Consider the following 27,225-nt stretch of genomic DNA (forward strand, 5'->3'; position numbering starts at 1 on the left):
TTATTGACAGAGAATTCAATTCAGCAGAGCGGCATAATTTTTTTTACATGTAAACCAATTTTATAGTTAACTAGATGAGAATCATTACAAAACACACTGTGCAGTGTTCTATTTGAAAAAATTAGTTAAATTTTACGTCATGGAACACCCTGTACATTATCTGCGTAGGTACATTCTCACTAAAAGTCTACTACTATTTACTGAAACTACAAAGCTACAAAAAATCTTAATTCTTCTGTAGCAAATTTTAAAATGGCAATTTCGCAGTGACTTTTCAAATCTCGGTTCATTGAAGAACAAAAAGTTGATTAATTGTAAAACGGAAAGAGATTTACCTAATAATACGAATTTATACTAAGTGCCATTATTTTTTACGTAGAAACTAATAGTAATAATGTAAAAATGTGTATCAGCTGTTTTAAAACTATAAAAACGCCAACGTCGCATTTTCTCTCAAAATGAGATGTTATACATTATTCATGCACTTAAAAAAAGCTGATGTAATTTATAGTTTTAGTGAGAAATAATAGCTATTTTACAATTTTATCTATCTTATTTAAAAAAATAATTCCGTAAAATGCGACGTTGGCGTTTTTATAGTTTTGAAACAGCTAGTCGGTGTTCCATTTAAAAAAAAAATGCTACTGTAATTCTGTATGTTTGTGTACCACACCAAATAGCAAAAAAGTTATGATTACATATCCCTGGGTTATTCTCTATACCTAAATTCTAGAATTCCAATCTCCCTTTATTTTCTTCTCGAAAATGTGGCATCCCTAGTCTCAAATTATTTTCTTTTTTTAATTTAAAGTGTATAAGAGTGTTTACTTTTTGGAGTGTACGCCCCTGGATTCCATTAACCGTCTTTATTAGCTAACGAGCCGTCTTTCATCGTTGTTAAATCCAGTCACAACAGTGGGTGGGTATATTATTTTAATGGCGGCAAATTAAAAGCTCAGTGAAATGTACAACATGCAATACAGTTGAGACAATAAGTAATTCTAATCTATGTCGGCTGAAAAACTCTAAAGCAACGACAATAAAAGCGAATGACTGGCGTTTTAATGGCACGTCAAACTCCAAGACAGTCTGTCGACTTTTGAACAGAAAATGAACCCATAAAACCTTTTGTACTACATATCTTAAATATCAAACAGATGTCGGATCTCAATAGCCGTCTTGAAAAAGCTCGGAACGTCTGTCATTCCACGTGGTGAATCCAGGGCCATTTTGGCGGCCGCAAAAATCGCTCCGAGTGCAGTTACGGCCAACTTTAATGAGCCACGAACGAGGAAGAGCGTGTTGATTAATGGCCCGTTTCCAGGTTCTCTTTGAGGGCGCCGCTGTGCCATTACTCGTTTTGGCGTCTTGGGCTGACTTTCGATGATGCTCGAGCTGATACCAAATTTCATCCAAAGATGGGCAATGTGTGATTTATCTGCATTAATTATTGATTAAGTGCTAGCGGGCGTGTTTGCATGGGCTTAAACTGGAGTTGCAACATTCTCCACGCCATGCGGTCTTCTTTGTGAAAATGCACATCTGGGGTTCAAGCGCTTCCAGTAATTTGCATGCCAACGGAAAACAAAGCCAGAGAAAATCGTTCCAATCACACAATTACCTATCGACACTAAAACAATCTGCACCTGAGCAAAACCACAGACAAACCAAGAAACACTTTCCGAAATTTAAAACACATGCTGTCCCAGCAAGTTGATAAAATCCATTACTGACTTTCAAATAATTGAAAAATAAATATTGTTATTTTACAACAGTCCAAAATTATTTTCAAATAAACAGGCTTTTCAGAAAACTTAGTTTTTTTTAATGGAACACTAAATTATATTGCATTTTTGGACGTAGTTACGAAGGACTATAACTTAAGAGACGAAACGAGATGCAATATCGCAGGATTTTCTAAACCCAAAAAATAGCACAGTACAGTACGTTTCGAGCGTTATACCGTTTCGGCGTCAAATCGTTTTAAATTATTAAATTATTTAAATTCAACCAATACATTAATTACTTAGAAAAAAAAACAAAAATGTTGATCTTTGTATTCTTAATAGACAGCCATCTAATAGACAGCCATCTAAAATTTTTATGGAAAACATGACAAAAAAATTGTTCCGTAATTTTCAAGACGCCGCGAAAACCGTTAGATACAAGAAAAAAGTTAAGAAGAAATTTGTAGAAAATTAAATTTCCTTTAATAAAGTTCGCGAAACCATATCTTTATCGTCAACGGTTAGGCCCCAAAGACTATCAAAACGTTCAAGCGATGAATTCGTTTTATTTTACCGGTGGTCAATTAACGGAAAGTTAATTTACACCTAAATTGTAGAAATATGGTGTGTCAGACTTTTTTATTAAAAATTTATTTTTCTACAACTTTATCCCTTACACTTTTTTTGCATCTTGAACCGTATTCCCAGCGTTTTGATAAATATGCGACGGTGTGCAAAGAACTATCGCTTAGAATAATCAATTTGCCTTCCACCTTATATACAGCTGTTCCGTTTTTATTATTACAAATTTGCAATTACGGTTACTGATGCAAAAAAAGGTTATAATAGTAAATTGTTATACGAGTTTTATAAGACATTCTATGGTTTTGGAGCATGACGAGGGAGTGCTCTAATAGCTACACCCCCTGAAAGGGGTGCTTCTTGTAGTGAATTTTTCTCAATATTTCAGAAACTATTACAGATAAAATTACAAAATTTGGTACAGTTGATAACCTCTATACGCTGCAACGAATTCGAGGATCAAATGTAAAAATTTTTAATCAAGAACGTCCCAAACTGGAGTGAAGTGGGGTAAAAAATACCCTAACAATTTTGGCTTTAGTTTTTTCAAACTGTCGGCACCAAATCGTAAATTCCATAGTTTTCTACAAAATAATGATCTCTTGTGCTCTTTCGATACAACTCACCATTTTTGAGTAAAATCGATTTAAAATTTATGTTACAGGCAATAAATCGCATGAAAATCAGGAAGGATGACCAGAACCAAATTGAAATCTGGGTCTTTTGGGGTTAGATCGCATCAGTTTGTAATAAGAAAATGTCGACGTTTTGCCATTTTTTGTAAGGGGCACCTTCAGGACAGGCTCTGAACGCGAAAATATCTGTTCATCCCTGAGGTTCATTCTGTTTACGGTCTGTTAGACAACGTTTTAATTAATTTTAAGCAAAAACAGTGAGACCATTTTTGTGTAAAAATCCAAGGAATTTATGATTTTGTTGCTAAAAGTGTCAAAAAACTAAAGCCAAAATAGTTTTGGTAGTTTTTACCCTACACCCTCCCAGTTTGGGACGCCCCTGATTAAAAATTTCTACATTTGATCCTCAGATTCAATTAGGCGTGTAAAGATTATTTCTGTACCAAATTTTATAATTTTATCTAGAATAGTTTCTGAAATATTGAGAAAAACTCATTAAAAGAAGCACCTCTTTAGGAGGTGTAGCTATTGGAACACTCCTTCGTCATGCTCCAAAACCATAAAAACTCGTATAACAATTTACTATTCTAACTTTTTTTGTATTTGTAACCGCAATTGAAAAATATGGAACAGAGTGCAGATTGGTAAGTTTCATTTTTTTTTAATATAGTTTACGATAAAATTTTTGCATTATGTTTATCTCTGTCTGCCTGTATTTCTTGTTTGTATTATTTTGTGCTAACCATTATAGTAACACACCCATTTTTATAAATTTATTGCTCTAAAATTTAGTCGGTATAGAACTGGCGACATTAACGGAACTATCGAGAACGGGAACGTTTTATTTTTTGTACCATAGGTAGACAATGTATAAGTCAAAAGCTCACAAATTTATACCGGGTTTTGGCTTTTTGCCAGTAAGATTATAAAAATTGTGACATGTTGTCAAAAACATTAAGTTTTAAAATTCAGTTCATTAATGCTTTCTACATTATACAAAGATTATTTAAATAGGTAACAAAGTTGATCTCTCCAGCGGCTACCCATAAATTTATGAAAATTTTTGTCTTCAATGAGTATTCAAAAGTTTTATTCACAATGAGCAAATTTTGGATGTTCTGGTTTTTTGTCCTCCGATGGTACGTCGCTGTTGGTTCATATCTTAAGCTTTAGATATCCGTAGACATAGCTTTTAATTTATTGATGATTTTGATCTAAACTTGTATTGGTCGAATTTGCTTAGTTTTTAAAATACATATATAATTTGGAACAATTTTTGACAAAAACACGTTTTTTTTAATTTATTACATGAGAACTTAAAAAAAATGAAAATTAATACTTTTTAATTCTTTTTAAATGAATACCAAAATAACTAGACGTATAGAAGCAACGTTTTCTTTGAACACCAAAAAATTTTACAACAACTAACCCTCACAGTAAGATGTTTTGATACGGGTGGCCCGAATACATTTACGATGTCGATCGGTTCGTCTGAAAGACTACAGCTAGTCTGCAATAAATCACACAATAAGCTTGTATGAATGTTTAGCTCGAAGAGTCCTCGGGGTTTGGGATAATCTCAATAAAATTTAATGGTATACAAGCAAAACGTTGCAACAATACTTTGGGCACATTTTCACAATAAATCTGTCATCGCATCGCCTTTTCCAAGACGTTTTTGATGTCAGAATTAGAACATTCAACTTTGTTTTTTTTATGGACCCATATTCGATACTTTTTTTGTAAAGTCTTGTTGTTCCTGAACACAATGAAATAGGTATCACATGACACGAAGAAATCATACTGGATGATTAAAATTGAGAAAAAAGCGTTTTAGCAAAAAGTGCTCAAAAAATGCCAAAAATTTTGTTTAATAAACATAAATAGGAATTATAGCTAATTTCGAAAATATTCTGTACACCTGAAAATAATTTTAAGGTAAGTCAGGGGGTTCTCATAAAGAAGAAGATTAATGTTCTAATCGTTGGAACACCCAGTATGATTTAGATGCATATTATAGCAACTCTGATCAAAAACGTCCACCAATAAGTGCTCTGTGATATCTTTGCACAGTTCACTATGATACAGATTATTGTGGAAAGTTTATTTCTTCTTGTTCCGTCAGATTGTTGCCGTTTACGTTTTATCAAAACCACTCAAACCAATTCATATAAGCTGTTTACTAATCTTGAAGTATAATTACCGCCGGTTAATTTATTCCTCCACACACGCAATTCTTGTCTGTATGCCTTGATCGATCACCATAGTAATCCTATAGAATTATGCCTGAATTGAAAGGATTAATTAAAATAAACGCTCGTGGAGGTGTCCATTAATTAAATTATTTAGCTGGCCTCATGGCACTGAATTTCTATTTAACTTTTGTTTTTTGAAACGTTCTCTGGCGGGATGTGAATTCAATTAGAGCCGCCCGCAGGGAAAGTCAGTGGGGTGTTGGCGGATGCGCCTACGAAAACAACTTACCCCGGCTTATAAATTGCCTGAAAAAATAAACTAGCCGTTTCCCCACCAGGAATTGATATTTGATAGCCATTGTGGCTCTTGCGTCATGTTTTGATATGACATCACTTGTGAACATGTGAACACTCAGAATTATGTTAGCAAGTGTTCGAGTGGCATCTGCCTTAATTTATACCGCATTGTGTTTGAAATCTTTTCTTTGCATCGTCTTCAGCTTTTCTTGGGTTTGGTTAAGCCCCTTTCAGACGTCGCTTCGTGATTTAAGTGTGTTTTTGTAATACACCCATGTACTTAACTTGTCAGATTATAACTCATTTTTAAAGATGTTTTGGAGCTTCTTTATACGCCAACGCGAATTAATGGTAGCAGCTCTTTCTCACCACGAATTTTGATTTATGCTGGTAGCTTGATCCGTCCAAAAATTAGTTGCGTTTTATGCAGGATTGTCAATGTCAATGTCAACATGTTGTCTACCAGTTATCAACACTAATCGGGTTCTGGTGCTATTCATCATTTGCAATTATATTACTGTCATAAATTAATACTGGACTTGAGCTAACGTCTAAGACAATCATTTATTAATTTAAAGCGACTCGGCTTGAATAACAACAGGAATAACTCTTCTAAAAGCGTAGCAGACGTTCAAAACATCTCAAGTATGTACTCGCGCGTATTCACTGAAACGTAAAATTTTACTCAAAATTAAAAGTATTTTCTGTAGATTACAAAAATAATCGAAAATAAAAAACAAGACAGGTTTCAAGACGGACATGTGCAAAGTTAAGCCCAAGGCATTTCCAACTGCGAATATAATTTACTGCAGCTTTTGATGAATTCATCTGATGGTGGCGCATGGGCCGCCACTGGCATGATATATAACAGATCATAAATAAGAGATAATATTTAGAAGATTACCGGCAAAGTTAAATAAATTGATAAAGAGGTTACGATTTTCGGCAAGCAATATCAACAAAATTTTCCCCTCTTTAAAACTTCTTTGAAACATAGAGAAAAAATGAAAATTTAATTAACATTTTTCAAAGTAATTGCTAAATAAATAATACAATGTGTTCAAAAATGGTTGTTCATCAAGTAGACTATGGAATTCAAATTCAATGTGCCGCTTCGTTCAAAAGTCTGAGTACTGTCATCTTTGATTTAGCTTTTTTCAAATTTCATAGGTGACTTGATAACCAACCATTTTTGAACACATTGTAGAATGTACAATGTGTTTTTAAATGATTCTCATCTAGTTGTCCCATGTAATGTCAGAAATGCCGCTTTATAGAATTAATGACAGGCATTTAGACACCGAATATTACCATTCTCCATTTATTAAGTCTTCAATTCAGAAATAAGCTTCGATAATAAAAGTGTTTTCTTGCACAGTGTAACAATTTAGTTGCATTTTAATTAAATTTTTAAAATTAATTAATGACAATTTGTAAATTTCACAACTGACAGTTTTGACATTTATTGACAGAGAATTCAATTTGGAAATAAAATTAACTAGACACCCTCTGGTGATATGTCGAAAACTGTAACAAAATTTTCGTAATTTCACTTTTAATCAACATTTATTGAATTGTTCAACAATTTTGTGTGTATAGTGTTTATTACTTACATTACAGAGAATGACTTTAAAAGTATGTGGTGGATAAAAGTGGATAAAAAGCAAAAAAGATTTAAATTATGATTAAAAATTGTTATTAAACAGTTGTGTAGTTAAAGACCATAGGTGATGGATCACAGCGAACACATGTTGGACTCAAGAAACCAATAAATTAGTGAAGTGTCTGAATTTAACGTTAAAATTTTTCTACTGAAAAAATCATGAAATACCTTAGTAAATCTACAAAACTACAATTAAGATTAACAACTGCTAGTACATTTAAACGTAAATTGTTACAAAAGATAGGCTTTTCAATGTCTTTGTAATAATTTTCCAATAAAGAACCAAACAGTCATTCGTTATTTGTGTTTTCCTCGTCATCTCTAATTTGTCAACATTGGTTTCTTGCACCAAAGATACAATAGCCATTGCGCATAGACAATGCAATAATTGTGAAGCCTCAAAATTCGTACAACGCTCAAAATATCCGAATAAACATTTTCCCGCCATTTATGGTTACTGTTTTCGATCTAGCTCAGTGGCGCCCCCAACGGTAATTTTACTTCCGATGAGCAGAGCGGCACAAATTTTTTTACATGTAAACAAATTTCAAAGTTAACTAGATAAGACTTATTTAAAAACTAAAAATTATCAGAAACTATCATTGTGAACAAATTCTTTAGTCAGTGATGCAACGCAAAACAGCAAAATCTCCTCAGAATAAAGCAGACTCAGGTGGATTCATGAAAAATAAATAAGAGAATTTTATCCGGATCGATCTATTGAAGCCGTTGTGTTGAGCAATTACGATTTACAAACAGCCGGCCATAAAAGCATCGAAAATGATAGGTAGGTATAATTGAAGCTTGTTGAATAATTATAACTTTCACTTATTTATTAGCATTGCTTGTCGTATGGTAGTGAATGAATGGAATCACAATAATTATTATAATGAAACCAAAGTCATTCAAGGCCAGACGACCGAATAAACTCCCACTACTACGACTTACTACAACCACATACATTATAATAAATTAAAAACAGGCCTTAAGGATTTTTCATTCAAAATAAAAGAGATATTCGTCTTGAATGGCAAACTCAAGATGCCGATAAGAGGCAAAACGATTTGTTTGAGTACACTTATGCTTATCACAAAATTAGCTTGTTTTACATGACTGACTAGAAACATTTACTAGTTTTCCCACTCGAAATGTTAGTGAAAAACGAATCTGTGATTGTGAAATGGCGTTTATTGCAATGATGTTTCGTTCATTAATTAAAACTGCGGCTTTTAGAAATTCCAATGCACTTTTGTCGACTCTGCATTTAGAAAAAAGATGAGCCACCTATCGTCACATTTCCGAGAAACTCGCCCTTGGAAACCCAATCTCACAGTTCGTTAAAACACAATCAGGTCCTTAGTCAAATTCGGATTAGCTTGTATTGGGTCCAAATTTGAGTCAGTACGAGTCCAGTTATGTCTCTTAATTTAGACTTTATCTCAAATCCAACATTTACATTCTTTATCAGCGCATCAGTAATTCGAGCGAGTAACCGAAAGCGCTGAGAAAAAATTAATTAAAAAGTTTAATTAAATTTTATGTATGTGTGCCTTTCCGGCACCAAATGGCGTAAGCCCGCACCCAGCCGGAGTAAATTATCACCATTCCTGAGTGCAGTACAATATCCATATTTATGGCGGTATCAGGCGGGCAACAGTCCGCCGACAATCCCTTACCTGAGGCTTATTGAACTTGTCATAGCACCTCGTCCCCTTCCGGCCTATGACCGGCGTGATATCGGCCTCCTGGCCGCCAGCGTGTCCAAAAACGCACAGAACAAACACAGTCAAAGGCACTTGGCACCGCATCTTGCACTCAGTGGGCAATTTCCAAAAATCCGTTCATAATTGGGCGCCTTTTCACCATTCGAAACGTCTCCTCTCACGCATCATCGACTCTCGGTCACACAACACTACACAGACGCCGCACAGAATGCTCTCCTCGGATGTTGTGTGAGCTCCAGATGCCCGCGGAGACTGAACACTTGTGCGGAGATTACTTTCCGTCTGAACAGGGCTGCATTTAGGAAAATGCCACCCGCCGACACGCTCCCGGAGGGCCACTTGCAATAGTGCCGGAGAAGTTACGCCCTCGAAACGTGCCTTTTCGGTAACGGGGCTGCAGTTGAAGAAAAAACCCCCAGCGCTTTGAATACAATTGCGGTTAGACTTTACACCAAAGTGACCATTCCCAGAAAAAGCTCAAGTCGCAAAGCTTGGCGGATTTATGGTTGCTTATAAAAAAAAAATCGGATTTTCGTGAGCCGGTTTTCAAAACGAGATAAAAGTAATTAATAGATGACGTAGTTTTGAATTTTTTAAGTACAAGGAAGTTTAGTAGAGGAAAGCTGGAAATTATAATACTGAGTTATTTCAAGAATATCTACAAGTTAAAAATAGAACAATCCACAAATTTAATTTTTATCCGTGACGCTCCACCCAGCTCCGAGCAGTTAGTTCCCTATGTTCTTGTATTATTATTACTATCGTTTTTGTGAATAGACAATATGCAGTTATTTTCAATTTTTATAAAACATGAGAAATCATCATAAAAATAAAAAACGAAAAAAATAATAAGAATTATGGATTAAAAGTAAAAGGAATTAAATTATTATTTGTAAGTTTTTTTCCTCAATTTGATGTTTATTTCTTACTAAAGAGAAACTCACCATAATAATACAGTTAATCCAACTTAAAGTTGCCTTTATCTTTGACAAAATTTCATAATGATCTAGAAAATTTATCCCGTGGAAAGCTCAAAGTTGTGAAATATTTTTGGTTAATACAGCCATCTAAGGAATATATTTTCCGATCGTATACAACTCAGTGGTAGGTTGTTGAGAAGCATGTGAAGATTACGGGAAAAATCTGGAGCAATAAACTTATTTTGGTAACTTCTTCAGTTTTCATTATTTTTTGATGATTTGGTGTTTCACACTAAATAATCGTTTTTTCACACAATAATAATCAATTATTTAAAAAAAAATCAAAATTAATCAAAATTTATAGATGTGCCAACACTGGGTATTATTTCCCAGGAAACTGTTTTAAAAATAATTAATTTGTATTATTCCTATTCCTATCCCGAAAATGATTGCTAGACAACGTTGCCATATCATTTATTTAAAATCCGTTATTTACCTACAGGATGGACCTGCTCAACTCCCGTCTTCTGTAGCTCAGTTATTAGTGAAGTTGGACTTATGATATTTTGTAGACGTTATTTATACTCTAGGACGTATTTCAGGAAAATATTTTTGATTATACAGAGTGTCCAAAAAAGTATGACGTCATAATAACAATTTTTTTAAATGACATGCTATTATTTTTTAGTGCTCATTAGAATACTTTTCTAGCTTCTAACAAGTCCCTAAAGTTTTTTTTTTAAATCGGTTTAGGAATTACTGTTAAAAAATAAAAACAAAAAAAAAATCGGTTTTACACTTCTAATTTTAAAAATAGAACTGGTGCTTTCTTGATGACATCATTAATACGTACGTCTTGAACAAGGTTTAACAGAATTATTAATTAAGTTTGATTGATCTGAATTACTACAGGGTGTTTACAATTTATTGTCAAACATCTTAAACTTTAGAGGCTTTTATTTTGCTATTTGACCATTTTAAATGGCAACTCCTGTTTATTTTTACACCATTAGATAAGGAATTAGAAAACAAACTTTTTTTAATTTTATTTATTTAAATAATAAAATAAATAAATACATAAATTTCTACAAAATATAAAACTTTTGGCAATTTTTTGGCATCTCGGACTGCAGGTACTGACAATTTTTTTTATAAAAGGTTTATCGCTTTATGAAAATAAGCTAAAAAAGTGAAATCTTGGACGAAATGCAATAAAAATCAATTAAACATATTTTGTTTTGATTCCTGCAAACAATGAAACACTGTACAAATATAAAAGGATATGGGTTGAATAACTAAAAAAACTGTGTTGGAGGAAATTAAGGTTTCATAATTTCTTGCTATAAGTCCCAAGGGAGTTATGACTACCTTAATGGTTGCCGTAACAAAGACAATACTTCACTACAATTGTTTAGTAAGAAACAAAATTATTGATAGAATGGTAGACGTAAATTAATTTCATGGTTCATTGCAGCATTTCAGTTTATGTTTTTTATTTTTCAATTTTCAATTTTCAAAAAACTCAAAAAAAAAATGCTAAACCAAAATGCACACCTCCCTCACCAAACAATTTTGAAAAATTCTCAAAACGTCCCTGCTCTACAATGTCCATTTTGTTTAAGTAAACAGAGTACCATAAGCTACACAGTGGCTGTCAACAGATGAGTAAATAACTTTTTTTAAGAAAATATGCACTTTTTGGAAAAATGAAGAACTTTGATCATGACACTTTTACATAAACTATTGCTAAACCATTCCCTAACACCCTGTAAAAAACCAAACACAAAATATCTTAAAAAAAACACGTTTTCAATATCTTCCTACCTACTATGTTATTCCAGAGCATATTTTATACAGAAACTCTTTCCTATTTGCTTGAGAAGCGATTCATCAGTACACCAACAGATTCAAACTTTCAAACAGCTGGTCCGATTGCTTGTTTTATTTTTTTAAGCAAAAGTTGTATGAAAATTTGTTTTTTTTTTGAACAAATTACTCCATACATAATAAATGTTGTTAATTTTTTATTTTTTAAAAAGTTCATTTGAATAGCAAAGCCACTGAAATATTTTCCATTTTTTTTGCTCATGCTACTACACTACTACAGGATAATGTAGACAGGTATACAAGTGCTCATCAATCAGATCTTGCTTCTGATTTGAGAATAAACAAACATAAATCTCGTAAGAAAAGCGGCAAATAATAATTATGTTCTAGTACTTGTAGTGCATTAACCATTAAAAGAAGAATGATGTCTTCGATAATTCAAATTTTTCATCATTGTGAAACTTTTGACGAGTTCTGAACTGCAATTATTTGTGTTTCTATAACGAACTTTTTCTCCCACCATTCTTTTCATAGAACGTGTTTTGTTTCCCTAGTCCCGATACTTTTAAATCACCCTGTAGATCAAAAAAAAATATCTTCTAGAAAGCTCTCTTGCAGGTGTAAGTCTTGTAAAAGTATCTGAAATCCTTATAATATAATAAGATTAATTTAAAAAAATTGAATTGTATAGAAATGTTAGTAAACTGTTACTGAAATTTTCTGTGTGTAAATAAAAAATTTCAGTTAGATAGAAATTGCTTATTTTATTAAGTATCTTGGTAATTATAGATAATTGAAATGCAAACAATAACAATTATTATTGTGAACATACTGCCAAAATAAATGTGACGTTGTTCCTCTAAGTACATGGATAATCAATAATCATGGTTCAAATTAAAATAGTAAATATGTAGTATATACAAGATCGCTAAAAAGAATGGATACAGTTAAATATTTTCAGAACGGTGTTTAACAGAGAACTTTGAAATTTGGGAAACAGTTAAAAGTGTTTAAATTTTATCATCTGAAAGCTTTTTCAAATTTTTATCGTTATTCTTTTTGAAAATACAAGGCTATGTTGATTTTTTAAATTGCACGAAGCATCAAGTTTAATTATTTTTAAAGATTTTTTTTATATTCAATGATGTAACATAACACCCACCTTTACTTTTATTAAAAAGTAAAAAAAATAAAATTCAAACATTTTCTGGGATACTAAAACTCAGTTAGCTTTGAAAATGCTGTTATTAGCAGTATCTGTCACTTGTATATTAGCCAAAAATTAAACTTGGGAGCAATAATTAGTCTAATAATGGTACATTTAAGTAAAACTAAGCGAAAAAAATTCTCATGTTGGTTTATTATGGAAACAGAAAGCCAAAAAGTTAGTGGAAATCATTTTTTTTAGTTAAAAGTGTTATTTTAACAATTATTTTTAACTTTTACTTATTTTGGTCAACGTTTAAACAGCAAAGAGCTAACAATAGATAATGACAACATTTCCAGGGCTACCAAAATTTTACATTTTTTAAAATTTTTGAAATTTTTTTGAGTTTCGATTAAATTAAGGTATGCATGTGTTATACCATTGAACTCAGAAAAAATGTTCTTCTCAGAAATATAATATTTTACCCTTGTTGCAATTAAAAAAAATCAAGTTAGCCTTGTATCCGAAGAACAAATGGAGATAGAAATTTAATAAATATTTGAAATGATGGAATTTATATATGCTTAAGTATATACCAAATTTCAATAAGTTTTAATGAATAGTTTTTATAATATTTAACTTTACTTTTTAGCGACACTATTTTTATTATTCTGTCGATTCACTACATGGAAAAACTAGTATATTAGAGTATAAGTGCATATTGAGATTTTTAAAACATTTGCTCTATTTCGAGCGTGTTTTAAAGACCAGTTATCCACGAATACTTAGTTTATTATTTTGAAATCAAAATACTGATAATAATATTAAAAAAATTGGAAATAATGTAATATGAGATCAGACACCTTTCACTGACATGAAATTAATTGTCATTACAATGAAAAATCATTAAAAAGTTGTCATTTTTTATCTTCACGTTTCTTGGGTTATTGATGTTGCCATGGACACTTAAAAAAACGCGCGTTTTTGAAAGTTGAATTTGTACACGCTGATGCGTGCTTTAAATAAGCAAAATAGATTACCAACAAAAAAAGTAAACAAAACAAAACGATGAACTATAATCTGGGGCGATTACTTTTACATACTTGAAGAAGCCATTATTGATTGCTCGAACAAATTATAATCGTTGGACAATTTACAGGTTATTTATTATCTGTCTGGTCTGTTAGAGTTAAAATATTTAAAGACTTAATCAAGAATATGCTATCAGAGACGCTAAATGAAGACTTGTTTTCTGTAAAATTTGGGAAACAAGAAACTTAAAAGATCCATGCAACCTTTAAATTTAATGCCAACTAAACAAATAAACGTGTTCAAAAAGTAAGCTGCCCCAATTAGTCCAAATCAAAAATCCCGTATCTAACACGGTCTTCTGTTTCCCCATCTCCGTAAAAGGTTGTTCTGTGAACGTCGATTAAACACGGAGCCAATCATTAGTCAGGCAGTCAGATGCAGAGAATAGAAGTCGAAGAGCGAGCTTGAATATTGTGGTCCCCAAATCCTTTCGACAGATTACCACTGGGATTAATTAGTCTGGTAGAACACGTGGCCGTCTGTTCTATTCTAACGGCACAGGTACTCTTTAAATAGATTTTATAGACACGTCTGTTGAGGAAATCATTCATTTTTATGCCGCCGGGGAGAAATATCGCCGAGAGTGGGACGGTAATGTTTGTAAAATGGTGAATGACTTCATTGACGCTGAAGATTTTGCTCCAAAAAAATTGTTCATAACTAGAAGCGATGTTCGGCGAGATTTATTATTCTTGCAGTCTACGAAAGGCTTATCTTCGTCATAACACGTATTTGCTTTTTTGGAAATATTAATTAGACCAGGCTACGGTTTGAAACGTCGGTTTATATCTCAATATTTACACATCGTTACTGCTTAAGCTGTAATAATTATTAATCAGCATTTAATTTATTCATTCATTAATATATTTCTCGTTTAATTTGACACTACGATAAGAAAAAATGGGCAGATCGTAAAGAATCAAAATGCATTCACTTCGTCATAAACCAACAAATTTATTGATCTTTTACATCATTAAAGCTCTCCGAGAAACGCAAGATTGAGATTTTGCGTGGTGATCCGATAATCATGTTGCATGCAGAGAGGTTTGTGGACAGGTGTCTGTAATCAAAAAGAACTGTGAATATAAACAAGATGTTGATTGCAGGCTTTAGCCTGTCATTGATTGAAAAAACAATGGGTTATTTTGCATGCAATCAGCCACTATACTTATTTTTGCACATCCACCGAGTCATGTGAGCCTGAAGTTTCCATTGTTCATATTTAGTTCACTGTGTTAATTGTTTAAACTTTTGTTGGTCAATAAACTCTCCTTGAGTCATTCTTCATCATGTTGAGTTCAATTTACGATTAGATAAAGCTTAACACCTGGCTGAAAGCAATTTGTTATAAAATTAGTCATAAAGAAGAAGATACAGAAATTTCAAACTTTGATGTTGAGCCGTGACTATTAATCATTATAATTGTCTTGTTGTTTCTGTATCTCATGCCGACTTGTTAGAAATTACGTCAACCGGTTCAGTAAGACGACCCACGGAAGACCATATAGAGAGTAAAATAATAATAAAAGTGTTACTTATTCCTTGCACTGAGAGACAAATAAAAGCTTGCAGCTTGTACACTTATGTAATATGAAACACAAACAAAAAGAAAACGACAATACGGCGCAATGTGTTCCGTAGAACGAAAGAAATTTTACGCCGCATTATAATAAATTTAACGCAACTAACGATTAGAACAGAATTTTAATTGAAAAGAAACGTGGGACCACTGGCCAATAGATCAATCATTTGTCGGTAATTTTCTGCCATTTGAGTTGATTTACCAGATGCAACTAAAAAAAAAACGAAACCCAGATGTAAGCGCATTCTACAAATAACAGAACAGGGTTAAGCGGATGAATGTAATGGTAAAGTAATAAAGTCGACAATAAATTAAAACACAACGCTTTTTCAGGTTACAAGTCATAAATCATTGATTCATTAAGGTAAGAGACAAGAAGGTTAACACCTGTCCGTACTTCAGCTTTTATTTTACAAGTACACTCACCCAAAAAGTAAACGGACGCCTTCCGTGCAACCCCAATTTCTTGACCGTAACCAACCCCCGTCATAAATTATCAGAGATCATAAACTAGTTTTGAGTAGTGTTCAAAATTTCGCTTATCGTCTTTTAAAATGTTTAAGGATTTTTTGATGGAAATGTCTGCATAGGACAAACGTGAAATAATATACAGGCTGTAAATGAAATAAGTAAGTGGCTATAGAACTCGTCAAGAGCAAAAATTTTTTATAATAACGTTTTTTTCAAAACGTTTTAGTTTTTGAGTTAAATTTATTTTAAAATCTTACACAATTTTCTTACTCGCCAAAGTTAGCTTGATTACCAAAGATTACCGTATGAATCGGTTATCGTTGGTTGCGACTATTATTTATTGTGTTATTTTACTTATATTATTATATGTATTATATAGTATCTACAGGGTGTATCAGAAATACGTGTGTTCATTTTAACACGTAATAAAACTTATCAAACGAAACAACTTTTCTATATAACATTTTGCAAAATTCTTATTTATAATTTTCACTGTTTTCCTCCTTTCTTTTATGCAAACGAGCAGTCAGTATTTAATAACTAGTTTGTAATCATAGCAACAATTGTCCGTTTCCATCACAACGAAAATAGTTCGATTCTTTTATTTTTGTACCCATAGGCGGGTACATGTTTCTGTATGTTATCTTTTTTCAAATTTTAAGTAAATTTGCGATTTTCTTATTGAAAAATTACAAATAGAAAAGATGTTTTATTTGTTGAGCTCTGTTATCTGTTAAAATTAAGACACGTATTTCTGATACACCCTGTATTATGTGTTACTTTTCTTTGTTGGAGCATTTCATGAAAGGCTCGTCAATTTGTAGGGGGGGGGGAATGATTTAAAAAAACAACGATTTTGAAAAAATGGTTCATAGAAAAAGTGTTTTTCTTGATGAGTTCTACCACTGGTTAAAATTAATGTACTTATTTCGCTTACATCCCGTATATTGTATACGTCTCCTGCAATTTGTGAAGCGTTTGCATCTTGCCAACCTACAAATTTTCGTAAAATCTTCCATCAAATAATGACTATTATGACATCGAACTTGATGATATTGAGTGCTTTAAGATGCCTATTAAAGCATCATAATGGCGGCAAATTACAAAAAGTAATTTTTTTCCACTTTTGCCGTAGCAACTAGTAATTATGACCACCAGACAAAGCCTCCGAATAATCTTAATTTAACTTCGATTAATTCCATTTTTAATGTGGTGACTGTGGATAAAACGTTGTATTGGGTTTGTGTTTTAGTCGCATTTTATCCACTTAAGAATATTAAACATTCTTGCGAGAATAAAATGCTTTCTAAAACACTTATACAATAAATAGTTATTATTTCTCATTTGTATTCTAAGAAAAATTAATAAATGTTTATCAGTTTTAAGAATATGAAAATGTTTCATTGAAATTTTGCCCTTTAATTATCCCCTGCTGTAAGGGTTTGTTAATTATTTCCAATGAACCCTATTTGCGGTAATGATCAATATTTCATCTGGGTATTTCAACAAATGAATTGCCGTAACGTTCATTGATAACTTTTATTCTCATAAATATAATTTTTTGAAACGTCTTTGTTTGAAATTTGAAATATAATTGAATTACGACATTTTTATTTTAATAGTAAAACATTAATTAGCACACGATTGTGTACGAAAATCTTATAGCAAAGAAATGGCATAGTAATAATTTTTTAAAACCCAAAAATGAGTCGTAATTCAATTTTAAGGAGGGTAACATTCTTTGTAATTTTTTTGTATTCAACTACAAAGGACTATACAAATTATCAACAAATACAAATTTAACTACTTATACGTGTAATATTTAATTTTATTCATTAACTGAAAATGATGTTTTAAATAAAATCAATAAAACTAGGTGTATATTTTATAATAAACTTATTTAAACTTATTTTGCATCAAGTTAATATTAAGTTAAATTTGCAAAAAAAACAAATTTATTTTCTTTGACCTCTCAAGTGTCGACCTGACCTGATCTGACCTAACCTGACCTCTCAAGTGTCGAAACGTGGCGATGAATATGAATTTTTTTTACTCCTCATATTTCTTCTAAGAAAATTAAAAAATGTTTGTCAGTGTTAAGAAGAATTTGAAAATTCTTTCATTGCAATTTTGGTGTCTTAACATCGTGTCCTGTGTAAACGAAAATGTTCATAAAAACAAATGTTTAATTAATAATTACAACCATTAAGAAGGTCAACGTCTTTGCTTGAAATTTAAAATAACAACAATTGGATTGTAATATTTGTTGCAAGTCGTTAGCTGTTTCAAAACTATAAAGACACCAACGTCGCATCTTCTCTCAAAATTAGCTGTTATAAAGTATTCACGCACTTCAAGGAAATAATAGCCGATGTAGTTTATAGTTTGCAATTAATAATTATTTTACAATTTTATCAATCTTATTTAAGAAAATAATTTGGTAAAATGCGATGTTGGCGTTTTTATAGCTTTGAAACAGCTAATATAGTATATTCTTAAGAAATATGCTATAAAAAATTTTTGGTTACAATTTGAAACAATCAAATTTTAATTATACAGGATGCTCAAAAACTGGCACACCAACTCAGTGGTACGTTGTTGAGAAGCATATGTAGATTACTACAAAAATCTTGAAAAATTTCCTAAACTCATATTTTAAAAAATCTAGAGCTACAAACTTATTTTGTTAACTTTTTCAATTTTCATTATTATTTAATGTTTTTAGTTTTCACTCTAAGTAATCGTTCTCTAATAAAACGATAAATAATTGTTTTTAAATTTACTATTAGACTCTAGGAGTTTTTCAAATATAAAAAAAACATTCAACAAAAAATCAAAATCCGTAGATGTGCCAACACTCGAAATTATTTCCTAGGAAACCGTTTTAACAATATTACATCTTTATTGTTGATCAATTTGGAAGCAATTCTCTACCACACACCACCATGGTGCGCCAGTTTTTAAGCACCCGGTATAATAATTATTTTGATTTGCAATATTTTGTGGGTAACGGATTGCATAGTTTATGGACGCGACATTTATTTTTCGGGTGAGTGTACATTTTCAGCAGAATCTAATTTGACTTATGGAGTTTTAGCTGGTATATCTAAGACCACCAAGCTTTGAAGTATTATTTGCATCTCTAGTTGCGGCGAGATAATTTGTGGTTGTGGTTAGTGAGAATAAAAAATCCTCTTCTTTTATGCCGCTACCGCTGAAGTTAATTTAAGAAAAAACCAAAGTATCTAATCTCAAACTCATTAATGTGGAAATTCTCTTGCACATTACTCAGTATCGCCAAGAAATTTCAAAAATTTTACCACTTAAAAGTTTCTCGTGAAAGTGATTGCCTTTTGAAGTCAAGATAAAAAGTTAATGACTTTAATACGTCACTCGATGACTGTATTTCAAACCGAAAGAATTTTTAAATATGGGATTGTTCGTGTTGTTCTAGCGATAAAGAAAAAATGTTTTATGCGGATGCCTGATGATACTTTATCTCATCATTTCCGCATGGATTTCCTAAAGACACTGATAGCGGTCACAAGACGAGTTCTCTGAACAGATAATCATTTATTGAATGTACAAAATTGTATTTAATGGCTTTATTGATTAATTGTTGGTGAGTCACAATTTGCATGTGTTAATGATCTCATTTGACACCACTAATGACATAATAACACCATAAACACCGAAATTAGATCAGCTTCATCGTTACAGGAAAACAAATACAAACGAAATTTAAAATTAGTTAAAAGTTCATCAACTTGCGTGATAACTAGAGGTTGGAGGTCAAAAATTTCGTTTTACTTATCGTTTCGGTGGTTTGTTTGAATAAAATGTTGAAACATCGATAAAAGCCAAATTAGTTGGCCTCGTTAAAATAAAACACAGTTAGATATTCATATTTCATGTTTTTACGACAGCAAGGAATATTTTTACAAAGAAGTCATGTTCTCATTGTACTCAGCACTGGATTCAGTTGTGCTCTCATTAGGTGATGCAACCTCAGGGTTAGCTTTCGGAGCATCGGTTCTTTCTTCCGCAGATTCTTCGCTTTTTACCGCCAAAACTGTGTCAAGGCTACTGTCACGTGCCGTATCTTCGGAAGATTCAGATGGAGGTCCAGCGTCCGGCTCCGGTTTCAGCTCCAAATCCTTACTAAAGTAACGAATCACTTCTTCGTCAATTTCTGCAGATTGTTTCTTCAAGGCACATTTAATTTTGGGTTTAAATCGAAATTCATTAGCCGCCTCCGGTGCCGTTTCCTTCACGATTTCTTTTTCCGTCACTGGTGCTTTTTCCGCTTCTGGTACCACATCAAGAAATTCGGCGCTTTCAGTTTTGCTGATCGTGATGACAGGGATATTATCAGACCAATTGGACGAAGATGAGTCCTGACGTAATTGTTTCTTTTGTTGGACACTTCCAATATCCCTGACCGGGTTGTATTTATTGCTAGATTCACTCACACTCTTCAGACTGCTCTGCTTTTGTAGCAAACCTTTTTGGTAGTCAAAACTGTTGGAAGAAATTGATAATCTTGAAGGTGGTTGAGGTTTGCTGTCTTTAATGCTGACTAAATCTTCAGGTAATGATTCATGTTGTTCTGTGTCGGTCCCTTCGTCCAGATTTTCATTTTCACGATTTTCGTTTTCTGATATTGAAGAAGTCTTGCCTAACGCTTTTTTAATGAATTTTGAAAAAAAATCTAAAATTGAGGATTACACAACAACAATTATACAGGGTGTCTCAGCTAAAACTTTCGAGTCTGATATCTCAGATATTTGTCAACGGATTTTTATGAAATTTAAAATGCATATGTTTTAGAAGATAAAGATTAAAAACCAATTAATGCAACAACTCAAGTCTCGAAAACGTAATTTTTGCATGCCTTTTTAAAATGTAAAGCCTTTTAAGACTTATATTAAAAAAATTATTGTCAATGAAAAATGCTCAGGAAAAACTCGTTCGTGGAAGACGTCTGTTTCGCGAGAAAAATGACAAACAAACTGTTAAACGTGGGTACAGATGCAAAAGCGTAGATCTCTGGGAGACAAATGAGCACTACCATTGAATTTTGGTTAATCCTACTCGCAGAAACGTAACTGTCACGCAAGGGACATTTCACAACTATCTCTCACCCATAGAAAGTTAAAAAACAATGTTTTTTACTTACTTTTGGTACTGGATGCTTTAATTCTTTCAAAAAGGACTAAAAGACTAAACAACAACTGAAAAATTCTAGATACTTGAACATTCAGGACTTTGGAAATGTTTCGTACACTGCTGATTGGATTCTCTTCAAAAACTTGAATTACAGCCCCAACTATTGCTTCGTTTCCAGTGAAGTGTTTTGTCCTCACTCGATTTAGTTCACAAAACATTTCACAAAAAGTCCAACGACACTTTCCATAGGCGAATATTGATTCCTTTTTCAACAACACAGAAATTTCAGCCATTGTTGTTGGTACACAAAATACCGCATAGAAATGCTTCATCAATTGTTTCAAAAGGTGACTGCCCAAATTACTATCGAAATTTGGATTAAGTTTTTAACAACAAAATTTAATTTTTTTTCTTGGATCAGCCGAGCGATTTGGTTAATTTTTTGTGTGGTTATTTATTTTTCGGGTTTTAATGATTCAACAGTAATTTGGCTTAATTTTAAATAAAAGAAATGTGTTTTAAAATTTCATTTTTTAGCTTGGGGTCATTTTTTGCCCCTAATTGAAAGACCACCTCTTAAAATACCGGGTGCTAAAGAATTGGCGCACTAACTCAATGGAGCGAGGTAGAGAATTTCTTACACATAAAGGTAGAAATTGTAAAAAAATCTTTGTATTAAAATTATTGATAAATAACGAATTGTAAATAAATGATATGTGGCAAAGTTGCCTAACAGTCGTGATCGGAATAGAATTTGATCAACCATTTGGAAGTAAAGTTACCGTTGGGGGCGCCACTGAGCTAGGTCTAAAACTGTAACCATAAATGGCGGAAAAATGTTTATTCGGATATTTTGAGCGTTGTACGAATTTTGAGGCTTCACAATTATTACATTGCCAATGCGGAATGACTATTGTATCTTTGGTGCAAGAAACGAATGTTGATGAATTAGAGATGACGAGGAAAACACGAATAACGATGACTTTTTGGTTCACTTTCTTTATTGGAAAATTATTACAAAGACATTGAAAAGCCGACCTTTTGGCATAATTTGCGTTTAAGTGTATTAGTAGTTGTTAATCTTAATTGTAGTTTTGTTGATTTATCGAAGTATTTCATGATTCTATTAGTGGAAAAATTCTAACCTAAAATTTACAAACTTCACTAATTTATTGGTTTCTTGAGCCCAACTTTGTGTTCGCTGTGATCCATTACTATAGTCTTTAATTAGACAATTGTTTGATAACACTTTGTAATGAAAATTTAAATCTTTTTCACTTTTTATCTACTTTCAAATCCCAACAACAAACACTTTATACCACGAAAAACCGCAGAACCAAAGTCAGAGCTAGTATTTACCACCACGTACTTTTAAAGTGATTCTCTCCAATGTAAGCAATTAACACTATACACAAAAAATTGTTAAACAATTTATTAGATGTCAATTAAATATGGAATTACGAAAATTTCGTTACTGTATGGTTACTGTTTTCGACATAGTTCAAAAGTCATCATCAGATGGCGTCTAGTTAATTTTATTTCCGAATAAAAATAAATTATTTTTGAAACGGTTTCCTAGGAAATGGTTCCCAGTGTTGGCACATCTACAAACTGTGATTTTTTGATGAATTTATTTTTTTTTTAATTAAAAAAAACTGCTAAGATCTGATAGTAAATTTAAAACTAATTATTCATTGTTTTGTTAGGGAAAGATTACTTCGTGCGAAACATAAAAACAAAAAAAAATAATAAAAATTGAGGAAGTTAGCAAAATAAGTTTGTTGTTCCAGATTTTTTAAAATATAACATTAGGAATTTTTTCAAGATTTTTTCCGTGATCTAGACATGCTTCTGAGTACCACTGAGTTGGTGCGCCAGTTTTTGAGCACCCTGTTTGTGAATTCTAAATTTCATAATAATCCGTTGACAAATAACTAAGATATTAAGCTCGAAAGTCTTAGCTGAGACACCCTGTAGAATCGTTACAAACCTTTATTTTTTCCAATTTCAACTTTATCTTCTTTGTTTTGATGAGATTCGTTGGTTTCTTGCCTCGGTGAAGTATCATCGAAACTTTTGCCAGTGCTTGGCATTGTTGACATTAATTTCCTCCATTTGGCAAAAGGAGTATTGGAGAATTCTCCCGAACCACCAGATTTTCCTTTTCTCCTCCGATCTGCAATTTGGAACATTTTTCGACGTTCTTCCGTACGTTCTCTCCTGAGTTGGAACTTCAAATCATTGTTTGCCTCTCTAAGAGCGCTTGTTAAAGACACCAGATAGTAAATAATTAACACCAATAACAGAAGTATTGGTATTACAATTGCAGGTGACGCTATGTAATCCAAAACCCGCTCTACGATTTGAGGCACGTTTCTTTTAATAGTCTTGGTTAAAATATGAAAAATTCTCTGATAATTCGAGAAAGGGCCACAGTTCCAAGAGGGCGGTATTTGGACAATTGCGTACCCCACTGGCAAAACGCACAAAAAGAGCATCATGAGCAAAAGGGCGTAGTAGAAGTTGTTAGATCTTGAAGCTCGAAAGATGATTTCGTGAGGTACATTACAAGTCAGCACAATCCAAGTGCGGAAGTACATCAGAACGAAAAGTTTGAAGATGTTTAAGACGACTAGACCGGGCGAGAAAAACATTCCCATCCAAACCATTCCTTGGTTATTGACCAAGTGGAGGATGTTTTCGGCAACCTTAAAGTCTCCATATTGAGGGAACACCTTTTCCAAGTCCCAACACCAACAGCGGTTCATAAAACGGACAAATATGCCTCTGATAAAGTCCATAGCCAAGGTCGACAGTATTGTCATTACGAGGTCCATGACCGTCAGTTTGATTAATTCTTGGCCAAAATTTGTTTCCCAACAGAGATTTCTCAATCGACGTCTGGTCGTATAGTTTAGACTGCTTTCATCTATAATCGGTGAAGGTGTAACTGTGAAATTTTCGCATATTTCGAGACAATTTCGTTTTTTGACGGCGCTTCCTTGCAGTTTTGGTTTATCTGCAGAAGTTTCGTTTATTGTGGCTGTAGATAGTATCAGGTCGGCGCTAGCGGAAGTACTTTCTTCGGTACCATCACTTGTAGATAAACTATTTGTTACAAAGTCTGGCAAATTTGTACTTATTTTAAAAGTTGTTGAATCATCACTCGAAAAATTTCCAGGCAATTCGGTCGTGTAGTTGTCTAAAAAATCCATCGGATTTGTGTACATTCCAGTTGTAAATTCCGCGTCTATGGTTTCTTTATCAGGCTCCGTAGTTGCGTTTTTCACTGCTTTTTGCATAACTGGATACATTGTAAATGAAACATTGGTAGCAACGGCCGCTATTAAATTGAAGGCTTTAAGAGTATCGGTTTCGGAATTGCAGCTATTGTAGCATTGCATTCCCGCTGAATAAGCTAACACACTCGTGTTATTTCTTGTTAAATTTCTCTTGAAGCTTTCCAGTTCAGGTGTCTACAAAATTAAAAATGCACGTTTCGAACGAGACGGTGGTATTTCTGTTACCATATCGTTGATTTTATCGAACAGGGCAAATATTAAAGAGTACAAGTTGAGAAGGTTTAACACCATGATCCTGAAATGTGTACGTAGAAAAAATTAATTGAATTCGGAATATTTGTCTGTAATAATACATATTATGTTAATGTTCTACTCTATTTTAAAGTTTATTGCCTTAAGCAATTCTAATTAAATATGGAATGTGAGTTTATAGGTTCTGGATGCAAGAACGGCAGTTTTAAAAGATTTTATTGCAAGTTTTACGCGATTGTCTCTTTCAGCGGCGTTAACCGACAAGTACTTTTACTTCGTGGGGATTTCAATTTTTTTACCTATAGGTATTAGACGCAGTCTCAAAAAAACAGAATCTTGTTTATCATGGAATCTTAAACAATTTTAACGTAATGTAAGCAATTTTAAAAACCGGAAACTGTATAACGCAAACCATTTTAGGTTTACATAAGTGAAAACTAGTGAAAACAAATCTTGTGACGCGAATACATTGCAAACAAAAATCACGAGATCGTTTTCAATACTGATTTGCTGAAATAAATTTTCATTATTCTTTGAAGTCAAAACGTGTTTACTATAGTGCCAAAAATTTAATTAATAACACAGGGTAACATGTACAAGAATTTTTTAAGTGTTTTTTTATTTTACATATCTTGAGGCCAGAGATATCCGCATTGTTTTTATCACGTCTGGTTTTTCTACAAAATTCAAAGAATGTATGCTTATTATGAAATTTGTAAAGCAAATTATTATGTTAAAAATATAGTTATTTAGATATTTACGGAGAAAATATCAATTACAAGTGTTTTATTATTATTACGACATCTTTTGTTGAGCTTTTAAAAGCATTTATTTATATTTAACTTACTTTGTTGTTTGACTGTCTGTTTCATATTTTTGGAGCCAAATTTGAAACGGTTCCCATTGTCCCAATGAATTGAAATTTTACATACTTACTTAATCTACATGACAATGCAATACTATGTAGTTAAATACCCCCTAAAGGGGTTAATAGGGTTTTGATGTTTTAGGTTTACAAATGGGTTTTCGATGTGTACATACCGTAACTTATACCAACATTAACGGTATCTTGGTCATTGGGAAATAATTAATTTCTAACATTTTAATTACGTTTCGTTACAAACCAATGTCACTATTTTTTTTAATTCATTTATCTTGGACGATAGAGTATATACACAGAACAGTGGTTAGGATGTGCTTTCAATGCTAACAGCTGTTTTATATCTATTTTCGCGAAACAAGTTTGCACAAATCAACAAAATAATGGTGTTAGAATAATACGGCGAAACTAAATCTCAGACAAAAAGACGTTTGGAATCAATAAAGACTAAAAAACAAAAAATAAAAAATTTTAAAAAATGTTTTTTTAGAAAAAAGCTTTTATTTAAAACGTGCACTAAAAAGTAAAAAATAACGTTTTTTTATAAAAGGAGAATATTTTTGCTCTCAAATTAGGATTTTAAAATTTATAAAAGCTTTGGGAACGGTCATAAGTCATAACAATACGGCTAAAGTAATTTAAGTGTTCAATTTAAGAAAGTAATTTACGAATTACTTTCTTAAATTGAGCACTGTTCCTAAAGCTTTTATAAATTTTAAAATCCTAATTTCTAAGCAAAAATATTCTGCTCTCATAAAAAACGTTATTTTTTACTTTTTAGTGCATCCTTTAAATAAAAGCTTTTTTCTAAACAAACATTTTTTAACATAAGTATTGCTTCTAAAATATCGTGTTTTGTTGACCGACAGTGAGAAAATCCCAGAAAATGTTATTGTTTAAAATGCTGTCTGTTGGCATTCTTTCGTTATTTGCTGTCATTAATTACGAATTTATTACCACTTATTTTATTGTATCATAACTGTTTTTTTGAATGGACGCAGTTTTTAAAAATAAAGATTAAAATTTAAAAACAAATTAAACTCTCTTGTGAAATACATAGCATGGTAGTTACGTGAAAGCATAAGAACACAGTTGCAGCCAATAAATGATGTTAAATTTAGTCATAACGGTTACTATAACTACTGAGGTTTAAATTCAATATAACACCTTAGTGGCTTGTACTCACAAATTTTTGCCTTTACTGAGACATTTTAAAATTACCTTAAAAAATGTGTTTTTTTAATTACTGGGTGGTTTCTAAACTCAAAGCTGTCGGAATTCATTTAAAATAAAAATTATTTTGGATTACAAAATTAAAATTATGGAAAATATGTTACGATTACAGAAATTAATATGCAATTAATGGAATTAACCTTTGATCAGTATGCATTTTGGAAAAGTACAGGAATTCGGCGGATTTTTTTTTAATTACTGGGATTAACTTGGTATTTGGTACAGGAATTAGTTTATTGTTATTGGAACTAATCAAGAATTACTTATACTTATTATAAGGATTATTATACCAATTACTGAAATTTTGGTGGTAATTTTTGCAATTAATTAAATTAACATTAATGTGTTTTATTTTTGAAATGAGAATAATTTGCACACATTTTTTCACGTTAATTTGGATACTATTTGCATAACAAAAAAAAGAAGACATGTATTTTTTCCTGAAAATGAATGCCCGACGGGAAGCAAAGGTTTGTAATTATTTTAAGGGAGAGGAGAGGTTTTCCTCCAGTGTTATTATACATTAT

At 32.2% G+C, this 27,225-nt stretch overlaps 2 protein-coding genes across 4 annotated transcripts in view; both read right to left on the reverse strand.

The window, feature by feature from the left end:
* LanB2 (Laminin B2) overlaps window positions 1-9,092 on the reverse strand; it is an 85,431-nt gene extending 76,339 nt beyond the window's left edge. The window contains exon 1 of the mRNA XM_963539.4: window positions 8,776-9,092. Coding sequence (XP_968632.1) covers window positions 8,776-8,907 — 132 coding nt within the window. The 5' untranslated portion in view covers window positions 8,908-9,092. The remainder of the gene's footprint in view (window positions 1-8,775) is intronic.
* A 10,664-nt stretch (window positions 9,093-19,756) lies between these two features.
* Tmc (Transmembrane channel-like) overlaps window positions 19,757-27,225 on the reverse strand; it is a 49,658-nt gene continuing 42,189 nt past the window's right edge. For all 3 annotated transcript variants that reach the window (XM_064358373.1, XM_015978209.2, XM_064358375.1), the window contains 3 exons: window positions 24,559-24,628; window positions 23,022-24,507; window positions 19,757-20,573 (listed from right to left, as the gene is read on the reverse strand). In XM_064358373.1, the coding sequence (XP_064214443.1) occupies window positions 19,801-20,573; window positions 23,022-24,507; window positions 24,559-24,628 (2,329 nt within the window). In that variant the 3' untranslated portion in view covers window positions 19,757-19,800. The remainder of the gene's footprint in view (window positions 20,574-23,021; window positions 24,508-24,558; window positions 24,629-27,225) is intronic.

The sequence above is a fragment of the Tribolium castaneum genome, chromosome 1, assembly GCF_031307605.1.
Source record: "Tribolium castaneum strain GA2 chromosome 1, icTriCast1.1, whole genome shotgun sequence".
Classification (NCBI taxonomy): domain Eukaryota; kingdom Metazoa; phylum Arthropoda; class Insecta; order Coleoptera; family Tenebrionidae; genus Tribolium; species Tribolium castaneum.